The 17,107-nt window shown below is 41.2% G+C and overlaps 1 protein-coding gene across 1 annotated transcript in view; it reads right to left on the reverse strand.

The window, feature by feature from the left end:
• APBB1IP (amyloid beta precursor protein binding family B member 1 interacting protein) overlaps positions 1-17,107 on the reverse strand; it is a 127,973-nt gene that overhangs the window by 2,815 nt on the left and 108,051 nt on the right. Inside the window, exons 12-14 of the mRNA XM_003269376.3 lie at positions 4,794-4,892; positions 4,154-4,268; positions 2,561-2,664 (exon numbers count right to left, since the gene is read on the reverse strand). Coding sequence (XP_003269424.1) covers positions 2,561-2,664; positions 4,154-4,268; positions 4,794-4,892 — 318 coding nt within the window. The remainder of the gene's footprint in view (positions 1-2,560; positions 2,665-4,153; positions 4,269-4,793; positions 4,893-17,107) is intronic.

A 17,107-nucleotide genomic window follows, 5' to 3' on the forward strand; every position in this document is an offset into this window, starting at 1 on the left:
AACACAGATCCGTTTTGCCAGGACTATGGGCTTCTAGGGAGGAGCCAATTACAAGCTTGGCTCCAGCTGGCCTTAAAGCTGCAGGGAAGGCAGTGTGGAGGGCCAGGAATCAGGACAAGACATCTGGTCTCTAATAAGTTTACTTTTTCTTTTCTTTATTTTATTTTTATTTTTATTTTTTTTTTTGAGACAGAGTCTCGTTCTCTCACCAAGGCTGGAGTGCAGTGGCAGGATCTCCCCTTACTGCAACCTCCACCTCCCGAGCTCAAGCAATCCTCATGCCTCAGCCTCCCAATTAGCTGGAATTACAAGTGTGTGCCAACACCCTCAGCTAATTTTTGTATTTTTTGTAGAGACAGGGTTTCACCATATTGGCCAATCTGGTCTCCAACTCCTGGACTCAGGTGATCCGCCTGCCTCGGCCTCCCAAAGTGTTGGAATTACAGGCGTGAGCTACCATGTCTGGATAGTTTACCATTTCTCAACTGCATGAAAGTTCGCTGGTTCACTGGATATAAAATTAGCCCCATAGTCCTTGTTATGACCCGTGTCTCAGGTTGTGATGAGATCAAATGAGATAAATATGTGAGTTCTGAAAAGTAAAATCACCAGCATGTGCTATTGGTAGAAACCAGCATGCCAAATTTGGCCTAAGTCTAAAAGACGCATAGCCCTTCCTCTGCCAATATTGGAATAGATAATAATAATTTATATAATGAAACGTCCCCAAGCAGCTGGATTGAATCCCTCTGTTTTCGTGATAATTATCACTTCAATTCACAGTTTATCAGGGTTCCAGTTTATTTCATTCTCTGCTTAGTAGCCTCTTACCATTGAAGATTAAATTCGGAATTTTTTTCTAATAAAGTGCCTCCTGATTTAGTTTCTATTTTATTTAGTTTATTTACTTCACATGATAAGCTCTTTAACTGGTGATGTATTTTTTCTTTTTATTTAAATTTCTGAACTGGCAGCTTGGGAATTGGTGTTCACATATAGTTAAGTGATTTCTATTCTGAGATTCTTTTATTTCTTTCAGCATTTTAAAATGCTTTCCCTCAACTGGCATTATAGAAATAATGAAAATAATAGTAGCTGAAAGCACATCGCATGAGGAGATTGTCAGGCTTGAGAAGATAATGAGAACATTAAAGAAATACACCTTTTAAAGGCCTGCAGTGGTTGTCAAAATTATAAGAAGTTCAATAAATACCAATATTTAATTGTTTTCACCACTGGCTGATGGACAAAATGAAGGGGTGAAAGAAGTGAAAAATTGCTAAAGTGAAACACCCTGCCTGTCTTAGCTGGGTGATATGCTATTGTCACAGTTATTTAAGGTTGTTTTGAATCACACAAGAGAAATATTCAACAGAATTTATACAGTCAGCTGAGAAGTTTTGAACTAAATTAGTAACTAAATAATAATTATTAGCTATGATTTTAAGATAGATTTAAAGGAATCCTCATTGATCTATTCAGTTGAAAAAATTTTATGGAGAATGTTATACCAATTTGGCTATTATTTTACAATGTATTTTCTCCTCCATCACCTGGGGATGTATGTAGGAGGGATATTAATGGGGAAAATAGAAAATATACATTTTTAGTGTAGCCTTTTTTTTACCTTTTTTCTTTTTTTTTAAGACAGGGTCTTTATCTGTCACCCAGGCTGGAGTGTAGTGGTGCAACCAGAGCTCACTGCAGCCTTGAACTCTTGGGCTCAAATGATCCTCCTGCCTCAGCATCCCAGGTAGCTGGGACTACAGGTGCACACCACTGTGCCCAGCCCTATTTATAGTGTAACTCTTTTAGCAGTCTTCTAGTCTGATTTTGGGGGCCAGTTAGCACTTCATATAGGGCTTCAGACTACTAGTTGCCCTATTTTATTCAAAAAAGGCAAGTAAAATCCCAAGGGTTTAAAACTTGGATGTGCTACTATCAGAGAGGGCTAAAATCACTTGACTAAACCAAGGAAACCACTTTGGTCAAAGTAAACATAGCTAATTAACTCCAGAGTTTAAAGGAAATGTTTACATTTTTCCTAAGCAGTGTGATGATAGCTGGTTTTAACTTTTGATTCTAGCATATGTAACTTTAAGATTACAAATATCAAGCAATCAACCAAATTAAATTGTAGTAACTTCTCAGTTGTTGGAACTACATTTTCTATTTATTTATTTATTTGTAAGACTGGATCTTACTCTGTCACCCAGGCTGGAATGCAGTGGCCTAATCACAGATCACTGCTGCCTTGACCTCCTGGGCTCAAGCAAGTCAAACACCTCAGCCTCCCCAGTAGCTGGGACTACAGGTGCATGCCACCACGCCTGGCTAATTTTTTTTTTTTTTTCTAGTAGAGACAAGCTCTCACTATATTGCCCAGTCTGGTCTCAAACTGAAGCTCAAGTGATCCTCCTGCTCAGCCTCCCAAAGTTCTGGGATTACAGGTGTGAGCTACTGCACTCAGCTTATTTTCTCTTTTTAAAAGAGCAGTTACTGGAATAATGTGAATGGTTTAGAACATGGCTTATAGGGGTCAGTTGCTTGCTGGTTTTACCTTGGATGTTTCAGCATGTCTCTGGGCCTCCTGAAGAACAGCACTGACAGAATGTGTAGCCTGGGGAATCTGTCCATTGGGCTGGGTGGTGCCTGTTTTAGGTCCTGAGAGGGAAGAAGAGAGAAAAGAAGAGTGAGCAAAGCATTTTCAACATTCTTGAAAGTTGATCTGAAAATACAAAGCAGTTTGCATCTCTAAAGCAAAGAAAGATACTTGTTGGCTAGTTCTTACAAAAATACAAAAATAAAAACAAAGCAAAGAGAACAATTCACAGGCATGGCATGGTACACAAAACCTTAAGAAAAATCTGAAGTTCCATGACAAAACTTTATATGAGATTCAGCAAAAGATTCAGGAAGGTGAGTATGGTATTTGATAAAGCCCACTGAGGAGGGTCTGGACTAACTGGGATCCTGGAGAGTAACAATATGTTTTACTTTTAAAAACTTTTCAGTAATTGAAGAATAAACCTTGAAAACATATTTTTAAAAATTCTTCTTGATTTTTTAAAAATGTATTTATCCAGTTTCATACCACACTGAGTACAGGAACAACTCTTCAACATTGTCCTCAACAAAAAGTACATTGGACACAGAAAAAATAGACAGAAATTCGGGCAAAATGTGGGGGTCCTTGAAATAATCTGGAATTAGATGTGTTTTTTTTCCCCCAAAAGTCCTGGTATGCTATTTTATTTTCCTGCCTTTTAATTTGTCCTTTTGACATAGAACTTTGACTCATGTTACCTTAAAATGTGCTGTCCAGGATTGGGTGCAAGACGTCAAAACACCAGGGCATAATCTCATTCTTGGTGTGGACAGTTTTCTGGGCACTAATGGAGCCTTGGATTAATATAATATTTGTACTCTGATAAGAAACATCTACCTACTAGCTCACTGTAAACAGGAGATCAGCACCTTATCCGCAGAATATCATGAAAGAAGTGGTCAAAGCTTTGTTAGAAGTCATTTAAAATAGATACAGGGTTCCAGCCTGGGTGACAGAACAAGACCTTACCTCCAAAAAAAAAAAAAAAAAAACGAAGAAAAAGAAAACAGGCCGGGTGCAGTGGTTCACGCCTGTAATCCCAGCACTTTGGGAGGCTGAGGCGGGTGCATCACGAGGTCAGGAGATCAAGACCACCTTGGCTAACACGGTGAAACCCTGTCTCTACTAAAAATACAAAAAAATTAGCCAGGCATGGTGGTGGGCGCCTGTAGTCCCAGATACTCGGGAGGCTGAGGCAGGAGAATGGCGTAAACTCAGGAGGCAGAGCTTGCAGTGAGCTGAGATCGCACCACTGCACTCCAGCCTGGGCGACAGTGCGAGAGAGTCTCAAAAAAAAAAAAAAAAAAAAAAAAAAAAAAAAAAAAAAAATCTAAAAAGAAAGAAAGAAAAGAAAAAGAAAACAGATGTTATAAGGGTGTGTGTGTGAGGGCTGGGCTGAGTCGGGGAGTTTGAGCCTGATCATCAGGTGAGAAACATATTCCGAATGCTGTCTACAAAGTTCTGTTTGTATAGATGTATTGGATACATTTTGAACAGGAGCACCGAGCTTTGAATATGCGTTGGAATTTCTCCTCCACTTAGTACCTGTAGATGGCTGAGCTGGTGCAGCTGCATTGCCTGTCCCCAAGTTTGTCCACCGAGAGGCAAGTCCAGCCTTTGCCACGGCCCGCTGGTAGTTATCATAGAGAGTCTTCCCATACTGGGGAGATAACACAAAGGAAGAAGGAAAGGAATCCATGTATCCCAAATTCTGCACTCAATTGCAATATACATATAGGGAAGAAATAAATACTCCACGGCTACTCTCTTCACCACTTGTCTGAGTTGGTTTGTTGGAGATTTCCAGTAAAATTTAACAAATACACATTCAATCATTTTCCAGATTAACAGAGTCAGTTAATTTTTTTGCCTACATATTAGAGAAGAGCTTTGCTCAGTTCTGTTTAAGTATGTCTTTATGTAACTCGATCACAGGTTCCATCTTGCATTTTTTAATTGCACACTAAGCTTGCAATACTCGCCATGAGTAAATATCCGGCTGCTGGAAAGGTTTGTGTTTCTATTGCTTCCCCCATTTAGAAAACCCACTGGGCGAATAAACTTGGTAAGTCTGTGGCTGAACCCAAGGGTGGGCCAATTGCTTCAGAGCACCGGGAAAGCTGTGCCCGGATCAGGAAGTTGGCTGGCAAATTCAAGACAGGGTGAAGTCCGAACGCTCTCTCACCTTGGCTATCCGTATTCCCATGACCCACTGATTAAGGGTTCTTGCGTCATCACAGCAGAGATACTTGATATACTGGGACTCCTTCTGAATTTGGGGGTGCTAGAAAGAAGCAGTTTGGAGATAATGTATTCACTTGTCATGTATTAGGAGGTCAAAGCACCTGTCAGGAAATTAAAAAAAAAAATCTCTAACAATATATGTGATTTATGTGGCAAAAATTACTGGTTGTAATGTTAGGATTAGGAAAATAACTTTTAAAAATAACTAAATTTTGAAAGGATTTAAGAAATTTGTTATATGTTGGGAGGCCAAGGCGAGTGGATCACTTGAGGTCAGGAGTTCAAGAACAGCCTGGCCAACACGATGAAACCCCGTTTCTACCGAAAACACACACACACAAAAAAAGGAAATTAGCTGGATGTGGTGGCTATAGTCCCAGCTACTTGGGAGGCTGAGGCAGGAGAATTGCTTGAACCTGGGAGGTGGAGGTTGCAGTGAGCTGAGACTGCACCACTGCACTCCAGCCAGGGTGACAGAGCAAAACTCTGTCTCAAGAAAAAAAAAAGAAAAGAAAAGAAAAAAGAAATTTGTTTTATGATTTATCATAAGAACATCTTTTTAAAAAATTTTTTTAGAGACAGGGTGTTACTCTGTTGTCCTGGCTGGAGTGGCACAATCACAGTTCACTGCAAACCTTGAACTCCTGAGCTCAAGAGATCTTCCCTCCTCAGCCTCCTGAGTAGCTAGGACTACAGGTGCACACCACCATGTCCAGCTAATTGAAAAAAAAATTTCTTTTTTCGTAGAATTGGAGTTTCACTATATTACCCAAGCTGGTTTCAAACTCCTGGCCTCAAGCAATCCTCCTGCCTTAGCCTCCCAAAGTGCTAGGATTACAGGCATGAGCCACCATGCCTTGTCTGTAAGCAATTCTTACTATATTATCAATAATAATTTTCATTTATGCCTTTTTAACTTTTGGAAGGTTTTCACATCTATCACGTCTCTATCCCCATGAGAAATCTGGGCTGCTTTTCCATTTGTTAGATAAGGGAACTTACCTGAGATAATTCTTATGTCATAGAATTAATGCCTACGAGAATTGTGGGTTTATAACTCCCAAAACCTGGTTCTAGGGTTATTTCTCCTTCCAAAAATTGAGAGTTTTGTGATGACCTTTTCTTCTTAACTGCTATCTGCTGCCCAACTGGGCCAATGGCTTCCAGATGGACACCCTGGAGAAGGAATATTTCTGTCTATTACACTTACTGCAAGTAGCACTAAGCAATGGTTCTGGTTATGAACAGGTCTTCCAGGAGCTCACAAAGAGAACAAGGAAATGGGCAGGTGTGAAAGAGAAACTGCTTGCATTCCTCTTAGTCCTCATTGCTTTTGTTGTTTCTGGTTTAATTTTTATTATTTTTTAAAGACAGGGTCTCACTCTGTTGCCCAGGCTGGAGTGCAGTGGTGCCATCACGGCTCACTGCAGCCTCTAACTCCTGGGCTCACGCAATCCTTCCACCTCAGCCTTCTCTGTAGCTGGGACCACAGACATGCATCCATGCTTGGCTTTTTTTTTATTTGTTTAAGAAACACTCTTGCTATGTTTCCCAGGCTGGTGCTGAAGCCCAGGCTCAAGTAATCCTCCCACCTTAGCCTCCCAAAGTGCTGGGATTACAGGCGTGAACCAACAAGCCCAGTTAGTTTCTGTTTTATGTGTCTGTCTCTGATAGACTGTGTCTTCCATGAATGTGGGAACTACATCTGTCTTATTCACTGCCAAAGACCCTCAGTGCTTAGCACATGGCCAGCACATGGCAGGTATTCCAGTCCAGATGTCAGAATACTTGAAGAATCAAGAAACAAGCACAATATTTCCTGTTCAGTTAGAAATCTTGCCATCATCAGGCAAGGGGCTGGCAACCAAACATAGGTTCTAAGATATTAATATATGCCATGTAAATTTTCATGGGTCATTATAAGGTTTATTATAATACATTTTATTATGTAGAAAAATAATTAACAACCACAAGCATCGTGTGTGTGTGTGTGTGTGTGTGTGTGTGGTATGGTACCACATCTTTCTTCTTCCTCCTGTCCTCAGAGGATTCATTAATCCTGCTAGATAATCCTCATTTGCTGGTGGTGCTGAAAGTGCAATGGAAAGCCAAGAGAGCTGGAAGCATCTATCTGCTCTTCAGTTGGCAGGAAAGGAGGGAAGCTGTCCAATTCCTCTCTTAGGGTATTGCATGAACCTCTCCACTTCTCTTTCGCTTCCCATCTTAAATCACTGACCTCCAAGGAAATGGCTATTCTCAAAGTTGATCTAAGCAAAGGGTCTCGTGTCTTTAAACTTCAGCTGGAATCTGACTGGCAGCGTCTAGTCACTCTGCTAGACTTTCTAATGACTCAGCCGGCAGCAGCATGTGGGATTGTTATCTTTGTCCAGAAAGGATAACAAGACCTTTATAGACTCCAAGAGCTTGATGAGAGTTTAGTAATTTTTGGTTTCACAAATGAGAAAACTGAGGCTCAGAGAGGTTACTATACATTCCACCCTGTGACCCCACTAGAACCTGGGGGTCTCCTGACTAACCACCTGGAATTTCTGTGTTTGTATTAAGCTATTAAACCCAAATCCCAGACTTGGAAGAGACTACAGAAAAATTAAGAAATGACTTTTAAAAACTTCCTCTTTTTGGTCTTTTCAGGCAATTGAGGAAAGTCTACTCATATTTTTGTCTTTAAATATGTATTCTTTACGTAGATCACTCAGTCCTCAGAAATTGCATTGCCATTGCTCGAAGAACAGTCAGTTCCTATTTGCTTGGGCATAGCAAACAGGAACACAGACATTCTATCAACGGTGACAACTTCCCATCAGGCTCCTGAATGTTGCTGTAGTTTTCCAGTCTGGTCAGCAGATGACAGCAAACACTTTTGAATGGCTGCTGGGCATTTTATTGTTTTTTTGCGGTTCAATGCTTACTCCCTCATTCTGAATGTTAGATTTTATTTTTGCAAATGTTACTCCAATAATGATCCTCTTTGGAGGCCCTTAAAATTGGAAATATCTATCAACTCAGGTAATATGGCCTGATAGCAAAAAGGATTTGTTGTCTTAATTAACCTGAAGGTCATATTGATGAAAAATATACTAAGGCCAGCACTTATTGGCTGGAATGTAACAGCTCACAAATGCCTCCAGCATTCCCTTCAACAATAACATGTGCAAAGCCAAACCAGTGCCCTTGTCTTTCAGCACCAGAAACACGGCTCTCTGACCTACAAACAGCATTTGTGTTCTGATTGTCATGTAAGAGAGGCAAGCATTGGTCTCTTCAGCAATTAAATGTTTCTAAGAAAGAAAGCAGCTATTCCACCCACCCCTCACTCAGACATTTAAAAAGCTGACACTGTTACCTTCAAGTTAATCTATTTTTTTTTTGTAGATGTCATGTGAGAGCGAAGTTTCCAGAGCAGACTAAATCTCATCGTGTTTGCAACAAAACGCACAAAGCAACTGCTTATACAGAGTTATCCATTTAAGAAGCACCATAAACAATTTCTTAAGAATGTTATTCATTGAAATAGAGTAAAATGTGGTCATTCCCTTAAAGAAAATGACTTTTGAACATAAAACAGCCCCTTGATGATGGGGTGATAGACTTTGCTATAGGTCAGGTCTCACCAAGTTCCTTCCTTACACTATATGTGTGCTATGGATGTATGCAGGAGGATTGTATGATCTCTAAGGTCTCCAGCAATCCTCAGATTTTATGGTTCTAAGATGAGCTACCTAATGGGAACGAGCTCCTTTCTGGCTCCCTTGGTGATGCAGAAATCGTTTAGGCTTGCAGACATCGTAGAGCAAGTCACTGGGCTTGTTCTCCACCGTGTCTTGAGACTTTGCCAAGGAGCTTATTGCCTAACAGAGCCTTTTGCTGAATAATCATTTGCAAAGAGGTTTCAGGAAAATGCTGGTGCAGTGTCACTGGCCAGGCTCTTTCGCAATTGATTTGATTGTTCCCGACCACGAAGAGAGAGAAGCTCTCTTAGGACATGAGAACAGTACACAGAGGTCAGGGTGATTGTAGAATGTCACTGCTTAAAGGGCTCTTATAGACCCTCTGAGCTTACGAAATGAGTGAGAGAGGCTAAGCGATTTATCCAAGGCCAAAGGTAGTGAAAGAACCAAGGTCCTGTTTGTTCAACAAATATCTCTGGGTGCTAAGAAATATGCTAATTCCTAGGTACATTAAGAGGACTAAGAGAGGCAGGGCCCAGTGGCTCACACCTGTAATCCCAGCACTTTGAGAGGCCAAGGCAGGCAGATCACTTGAGGCCAGGAATTTGAGATCAGCCTGGGCAACTCGGTGAAACCTTGTCTCTACAAAAAGTATTAAAATTAACCAGGCGTGGTGGCGCACACCTGTAGTTCCAGCTACTGGAGAGGCTGAAGTGGGAGGATAGATGGAACCAGGTGTTCGAGGCTGCGGTGAGCCATGATTGTGCCACTGTGCTTCAGACTGGGCTGGAGGAAACCTGTCTCAAACAAACAAACAAACAAACAACAACAAAAAGAGGAACAAGAGAGCTTACGTGATAATTGGGCAATGCTCGCTGGAGGTGTTTTAGGGAGAGATGTATGTAAACACGTGATGTAATCAAATGTGTAATCAAATCACATATGTAATGTGATTATGAAATAGTATGTTCCATACTAAAAGTTTGAAAATGGGCCAAGAAAGGGTCTTTGGAAGAAGTGACAGAATGCTGTAATATATTTGGAGAACATGGAGAAATTCTGTATGGCTAAGGTCTGGAAACCATAGAATGAAGAAGCAGAAATTAAGCTGGGGAGGAATCTGAGTAAAGACCCTTGAGTCAAACTAGAATCTAGACATGATCCCCTGGGCAGTGGGGGGCACTGGACATTTTAAAACAGCACAGTGACACAGGAAGTCACTGGGGGCTATGAGGAAGATGGATCCGGAGTGAAGAATAAGATCGAACTGAAGGAGGGCTCAGTGGGAGACCTTGATGGGAAATAAAAGAACTTGCTCATAGATTAATAAGAAATGGGGAGAGGAAGAAAATCAAGCATGCTTTCTCTGTTTCTAGCTTGATAGAGTAGGTGGGCGTTATGGGTTTAATTATCTCCCCCCTCCTAAAAGCTATGTTGAAGTACTCACTCCTGGTACCTATGAATGTAACCTTATTTGGAAATAGGGTCATTGCAGATGTAATAAAGTTAAGATGAAGTCATCCTGATGAAAGTGGGCTCTAAATCCAAAGAGACTGGTATAAGCTGGGTGCGGTGGCTCACACCTGTAATCATAGCACTTTGGGAGGCCAAGGTGGGTGGATTGCTTGAGCCCAAGAGCTCAAGATCAGCCTGGGCAACATAGCTAAACCTTATCTCTGCAAAAAATACAAAAAATTAGCCAAGTGTGGTGGTGTGCACCTGTAGTCCCAGCTACTTGGGAGGGTGAGGCAGGAGGATCACTTGAGCCCAGGAAGTTGAGGCTGCAATGAGCTGTGATCATACCACCACACTCAACCTGAGCAACAGACTGAGAGACCCTGTCTCAAAAAAACAAAAAACACCAAAACTGGCAAAAAACAAGCAAACAAATACAACCACCAAAATGACACGTTCTTATAAGAAGAGAAGAAACAGACACAGACACAGACAAAGAAAGAAGATGGTCGTGTGTTGAAGGAGGCAGAGATTGGCACACGCAGCTGCAAGCCAAGGAATGCCAGCACTGCCGGGAGCTGCTGGAAGCTAGGAGAGGCGTGGAGGCATGGAACAGATTTTGCCTCTGAGCCCTCAGAAGGAACACAACTCTGGTTTTGATTTTGGACTTCTGATTCCAATATCACCTTGATTTGGGACTTCTGGTCTCCTGAACTGTTCAAGAAATAAATTTCTGTGAAGTTATCTAGTTACCAGCAGTTTGTTATGGCAGCTCCAGAAAACGAATAGAGTAGGTCATGGTGCCATTCATCCTTGAGGGACTGCGGAAAGCAGGGGGTGGAGGAAAGGATGAAATCAATGTGCGTGATAGAGGTACTCCTCGGACATGTGGTTACTGCATGTGTGGGGCTAGGGAAGAAGGTGAGACTGTCCACTACCGATTGGGAATTATTTGTCTCCAACACAGACAATGGTTGGAGCTGTGGCTGTGAATATGATCTCAGCGAGAGCACAGGGAGACTGGTGAGAACTGAATTTAGGACCCTGGAGAGCATTACAGTGTGTAGGGAAGGAGGAGGCACCAGCAGAAGCAGAGCAGGGGTCCAGGCTGAAGACTAGAAAATGAGGATGCTGTCATCAATGCAAAAGATGCCACGAGGACTGGAGAAAGCCACTATTCTTTGGAAATCTTAATAATAGCAGTTTCCACAAAGGTGCAGGGAGAAGCCTGCTAGCATGCAAACTCCACAAAGCCAGAGGCCTTTGTTTTGTTTACTGATGTACCCCAAAGTCTGAATAAAGAAAATTCAAAAGATATATGTATATATTCGTAGAGAAAGGGTCTGCCTCTGTTGCCCAAGCTGGAATGCAGTGGTGCAATCATGGCTCCCTGCAACTTCCAACGCCTGGGCTCAAGTGATTCTCCCACCTCAGCCCCCGAGGAGCTGGGACCACAGGTGCGTGCCATGATGCCCGGCTAATGTTTTTAAATTTTTTGTAGAGACGAGGTTTCACAATGTTGCCCAGGTTGGTCTTGAACTCCTGTTTTCAAACAATCCCCCTGCCTTGGCCTCCCAAAATGCTGGAATTACAGGTGTAGGCCGCTGCGCCTGGATGAAAGAAATGTTCTTGAATGAATGAATTACACCATGAGAATAAAAGTAGAGGCCGGGCGCAGTGGCTCACGCCTGCAATCCCAGCACTTTGGGAGGCCGAGGCAGGTGGATCACGAGGTCAGGGGTTCGAGACCAGCCTGACCAACATGGTGAAACCCCGTGTCTACTAAAAATATAAACATTAGCTAGGTGTGGTGGTGGGCGCCTGTAATCCCAGCTACTCAGGAGGCTGAGGCAGGAGAATTGCTTGAACCTGGGAGGTGGAGGTTGCAGTGAGCCAAGATAGCACCACTGCACTCCAGCCTGGGTGACAGAGCGAGACTGTCTCAAAAAAAAAAAAAAAAAAGTTGAGGACATGGAGGTCATCATCACTTTCTCAGGAAGTCTGAGTTAAAGAGAAGACAGAGGCCAAAGGTGCTGCTTGAAGAGGTGGGGCAGATACAACTGAGGGGAGTGAGTTGCAGCCCCCAAACCAAGGAATATTTGAAAATGTTTGTGGCCCAAGGAAAAGAGAAGAATTGTCTGGAGAGGGGTTTGAAGATGCTGAAGCCAAAGGGAGTAGCTGACGATATGGTTCCAGAGGCCACGTTGGAGATGGGAGCCTTCTTCCTCTGAGATGGAGAGTCAGGAGGTAGGAGAGTTGCTGCGTGGGATAAATTTAGCAGTAAAGAGGAAGTAAACTGGGACAATTCAATCCTGTTCTCTATTTTCTTTTTTATCCTTCCTTTTTTTCTCTCTCTCTTTCTTTCTTTCCCTTCTTTTTTAGAGGTAGGTCTTGCTCTGTTGCCCAGGCCACAGTGCAATGGTGTGACTGTGGCTCACAGCACCCTCAAACTCCTGGCCTCAAGCAATCCTTCCACCTCAGCCTCCTGAGTAGCTGGGACTACAGGTGTGCACCACCACACCAGGCTGATTTTTAAATATTTTGTAGAGATGGGGGTCTCCCTATGTTGCCCAGGCTGGTCTTGAACTCCTGGGATCAAGTGGTCCTCCTGCCTTGACCTCCCAAAATGCTGGGATTACACGCATGAGCCACAGTGCCCAGCTAATTAAGCATTTCTTTAGAGACAGGATCTCACTTTATTGCCCTGGCTGGAGTGCAGTAGTGTGATCATAACTCACTGCAATCTGCATGTGGGCTCAAGGGATCCTCCTGCCTCAGCCTTCTGAGTAGTGGGGACTGTAGGTGCATTGCTACCACACCCTGCTGATTTAAAAAGTTTTTCTGTAGGGATGGGGTCTTGATATGTTGCTCAGGCTGGTCTTGAGCTCCTGGGCTCAAGCGATCCTTCTGCCTTGGCTTCCCAAAGTGCTGGGATTACAGGCATGAGCCACTGTGCCTGGCCTGAATCATGTTTTGAAGGACACAATGGTACAGGGGGCTTTGATCTGCATTCCGTCCATTCATCCATCCATCCATCCATCCATCCATCCACCCACCCATCCATCCATCCACCCACCCATCTGTCCATCCACCCATCCATTAATCTATCCATTCATCTGATATGTATTGAGCATTTACAATGTGTCAAATATCACTCCAAGCTCCGGAACACAATAGTGAACACAATAGAAAAAGTCTTTGCTCTCATGACATTTATATTCTACTATGGGAGAAAGCCAATAAAAATACAAAACACTAAAGTAATATAATTTTTCAATGTGAAAAATACTGTAAAGAAAAGTATAGCTGAGTAAGGGGTAGGAAGCAGGTGAGCGACGGGGCAGAATTCCAGCGTTCCTTCCATGATATTCCACTACTTCCTAACAGGTCTCCATAGATACATAATCTCTTCTGGAAGATATTTACTTCTGCCACATTGCATCTAGCCCCAGAATGGAATGAGAAAGAATGCATGAAGGAATGGCTTCTATCCATGCACAAAAGTGCCTTTATGAGGGCTAAGGAAACTGAACATGAGTGAGACTGGGAAGCCCTGGTGGACGGCAAAAATGAGTGAAACCGCAGTTGGACAGTAACGGGATGGTTTCCCCTGACTATGCTGCCCCTCCCTCGAGCCACTGTGGTACCCACACATGGAAAGTCCCCCCGGACTCACACTCAGGTTTCTTACCACACTGCGTCCTTCTGTGGGAGGCTTGCTTCTGCGTGGGCCTATGGAGAGCACTGTGAGTACCAAGTACCAACGGGGCTGAAACACGTGAGGCCAGCAAAGGACAAAGAGAGGGAGTGGGGCTAGCAGCAGCCAGGTGGACAAATTTGGCAGTGGCTCACCATCCCTGTCAGATGTGATGATGCACCAGATGGGCTGTTCATGCTGTGCTGTGGGAGGCATGGTCCACAGAACCTCTGGACTTGAGAGCCTGACCGGCTTTCCCACACCATCCAGTGGGCCCTCTGTGGGTCTCCCAGAGCCCATGCAGTTTGGACAGTGTGTCCTCGGCATAGTGTAGGATTTGGGTCTAACCTGGACTTAGGAGGCCCTCTAGTGCTGAAATGACATACAAAAGTCAATCTGCTCACAATTTCTGCATACGCCCACTAAAAAAGAACGGTCACAAACAAATCCAGACAGGGAAGACTGAAATAAATACCTAACTCAACAATGCGAAGACAGAGCCCAATGTCTACAAGGAGGAAGAATAGCCTAGAAAATATGGTCTCACTAAATGGACAAAAAGAGGTGCCAGCTATCCGGCAGACAAAGAATTCAAAAATAGCTGTTATAACAAAACTCAGCAAACTTCAAGAAAACACAGAGAAGCAATTCAGAAATGTATCAGAAATATTCATCAGATAAATAGAAATAATTTAAAAAACAAACAAATCTTGGAGCTGAAAAGTATAACAAAATGAAAAATGAAACAGAGGACATCAACTGCAGAATTGATCAAGCAGAAGAATCAGTCAGCTTGAAGGCAGGCTATTTGAAAATACATAGTCAAAGGAGAAAAAAGGAAAAAAATGAAAAGGAATAAAGAAAAAATTACAAGACCCATGGGACATCATCAAAAGAGCAAATCTACATGTCATTAACATTAAAGAGAGAGTAAAGAATGAAAAGGGATAGAAAGTTTATTCAAATAAATAATAATAGAAAAGTTACCAAATCAGAAGAAAGACACAAATATCCAGGCATAGGAAGGTCAAAGGTCATCAATCAGATTCAACTCAAATAAGAATACTCCAATATATATCATAATCGAATTCTAAAAGGTCAAAGACAAAGAGATGCACCTGAAAGCAGCAAGAAAAAAAAAGCAAATAACAAAATTACAATAACAATAACAAACAAAAAATTCTAATATGCCTGGCAGCAGACTTAGCAGAAACCTTGCAGGCCGAGAGAGTGGGACGATATATTCAGAGTGGTGAAAGATTAAAAAAAAAGATTAAAAAAAACCACCAGGAATACTGTACCCAGAAAAGCTATTCTTCAGAAATGAAGGAGATAAAGACTTTTTCAGCCAAAGAAAGATCTCAAATAAACAATCTAATGATGCATCTCAAGGAACTAGAAAAAATAAGAACAAACTAAACCCCAAATTAGTAGGAGAAAAGAAATAATAAAGATCAGAGCACAAATAAATGAAACAGAGATTAATTTCATTCATTTGTAAAAGAAATATTAAGGCTAAAACACAAATATTAATAAAACAAAGAGTAAGTTTTTTGAAAAAATAAAATTGAGAAACCTTTAGCTAGTCTAAGAATAAAAGAAAGATGACTGAAAGAAATAAAATGAAAGATGAAAAGAAAGACATTACAACTGATACTACAGAAATACAAAAGATCATAAAAACTACTATAAATAATTACACACTAACAAAATGGAGAACCTAGGAAAACATGACTAAAATCCTAGATGCATATAACCTACCATGATTGAAACAGGAAGAAACAGAAAACCTAAAAAGACCAACAATGAGTAATGAAATTGAAGCTGTAAGAAAACGTCTCTTATCAAAGAAAAGCACAGGACCTGATGGCTTCACTGCTGAGTTCTACAAACATATAAAGGCTAATTCTTCACAAACTATTTCAAAAAATTGAAAAGGAGGAAATTCTTCCAAACTCATTCTATGAGGCCTACATTATCCCGATTCCAAAACCAAACATGGACACAACAAAAAAGAAAAGCTTCAGGCCAACATCCCTGATGAACATAAATACAAAAGTCAACAAAATACTAGCAATCCGAATTAAATAGCATATTTAAAAGACCATTCATCATGATCAAGTGGGATTCATCCCAGCAATACAAGGATAGTTTAGCATATACAAATCAATAAATGTGACTCATCACATTAACAGAATAAAGATTAAAAACCAAATGCTTATTTCAATAGATGCAGAAAAAGCATTTGACAAAAATTCAGCATCTCAACAAATCAGGTATAGAAGAAACATACCTCAACGTAATAAAGTTTATATATGTTAAACCCACAGCCAACATCACACTGAATGGGAAAAAATTAGAAGCTTTTTCCCTAAGATCTCAAACAAGATAAGGATGCCCACTTTCACTGCTGCTATTCAGCATAGTACTGGAACTCTTAGCAAGACCAACTAGGCAAGAGAAAGAAGGAAAAGGTATCCAAACTGGAAAAGAGGAAGTCAAACTGTCCCTGTTTGCAGACAACATGATCTCATATGTATAAAATTTTAAAGACTCCACCAAAAAAACTGTTAGAACTAATAAACAAATGCAGTAACGTTTCAGGATGGAAAATCGGCATACAAAAATTAGTAGCATTTCTATGCAACAGTAGCCAACTATCTGAAAATCAAGAAAGCAATCCCATTTACAATACCTACACAAAAACAAAATACCTAGAAATAAATTTAACCAAGGAGGAGAAAGAGCTCTATGATGAAAACTATAAAACATTGATAAAAGAAGGTGAGGAGGATATAAATGGAAATATATCCCATGTTCATAAATTGGAAGAATTAATATTGTTATAATGTCCACACTACCAAAAGTAATTTACAGATTCAAAGCAATCCATATCAAAATTATAATGTCATACCTCACACAGAAATAGAAAAAGAAATCCTAAAATTTATACGGAAGCACAGACTCCAAATAGCCAAAGCAATCTTCAGCAAAAAGAACAAAGCTGGAGGAGTCACACAAACTGATTTCGAAATATACTACAAATCTATAGCTGTGTGCTATTGGCATAAAAACAGATACATAGACCAATGGAACAAAATAGAGAGTCCAGAAATAAATCAATGCATTTAGAGCCAACTGATTTTCAATAAAGGTGCCCCCCCAAAAAAAGAAAAAGAAGAAGAAAAACAAACCAAAAAAGTCACATTGAGGGAAAGATAGTCTCTTCAATAAACAGTGTTGGGTTAATTGGATAACTATATGCAAAGCATGTAACTTGACCCCTATTTCTCACCATAAACAAAAATCAACCCAAAATAGATTAAATAGTTAATATATGACCCAAAACTGGCCGGGCGAGGTGGCTCATGCCTGTAATCCCAGCACTTTGAGAGGCCGAGGCAGGCGGATCAC

Source organism: Nomascus leucogenys, chromosome 18 (assembly GCF_006542625.1).
Source record: "Nomascus leucogenys isolate Asia chromosome 18, Asia_NLE_v1, whole genome shotgun sequence".
Lineage (NCBI taxonomy): Eukaryota > Metazoa > Chordata > Mammalia > Primates > Hylobatidae > Nomascus > Nomascus leucogenys.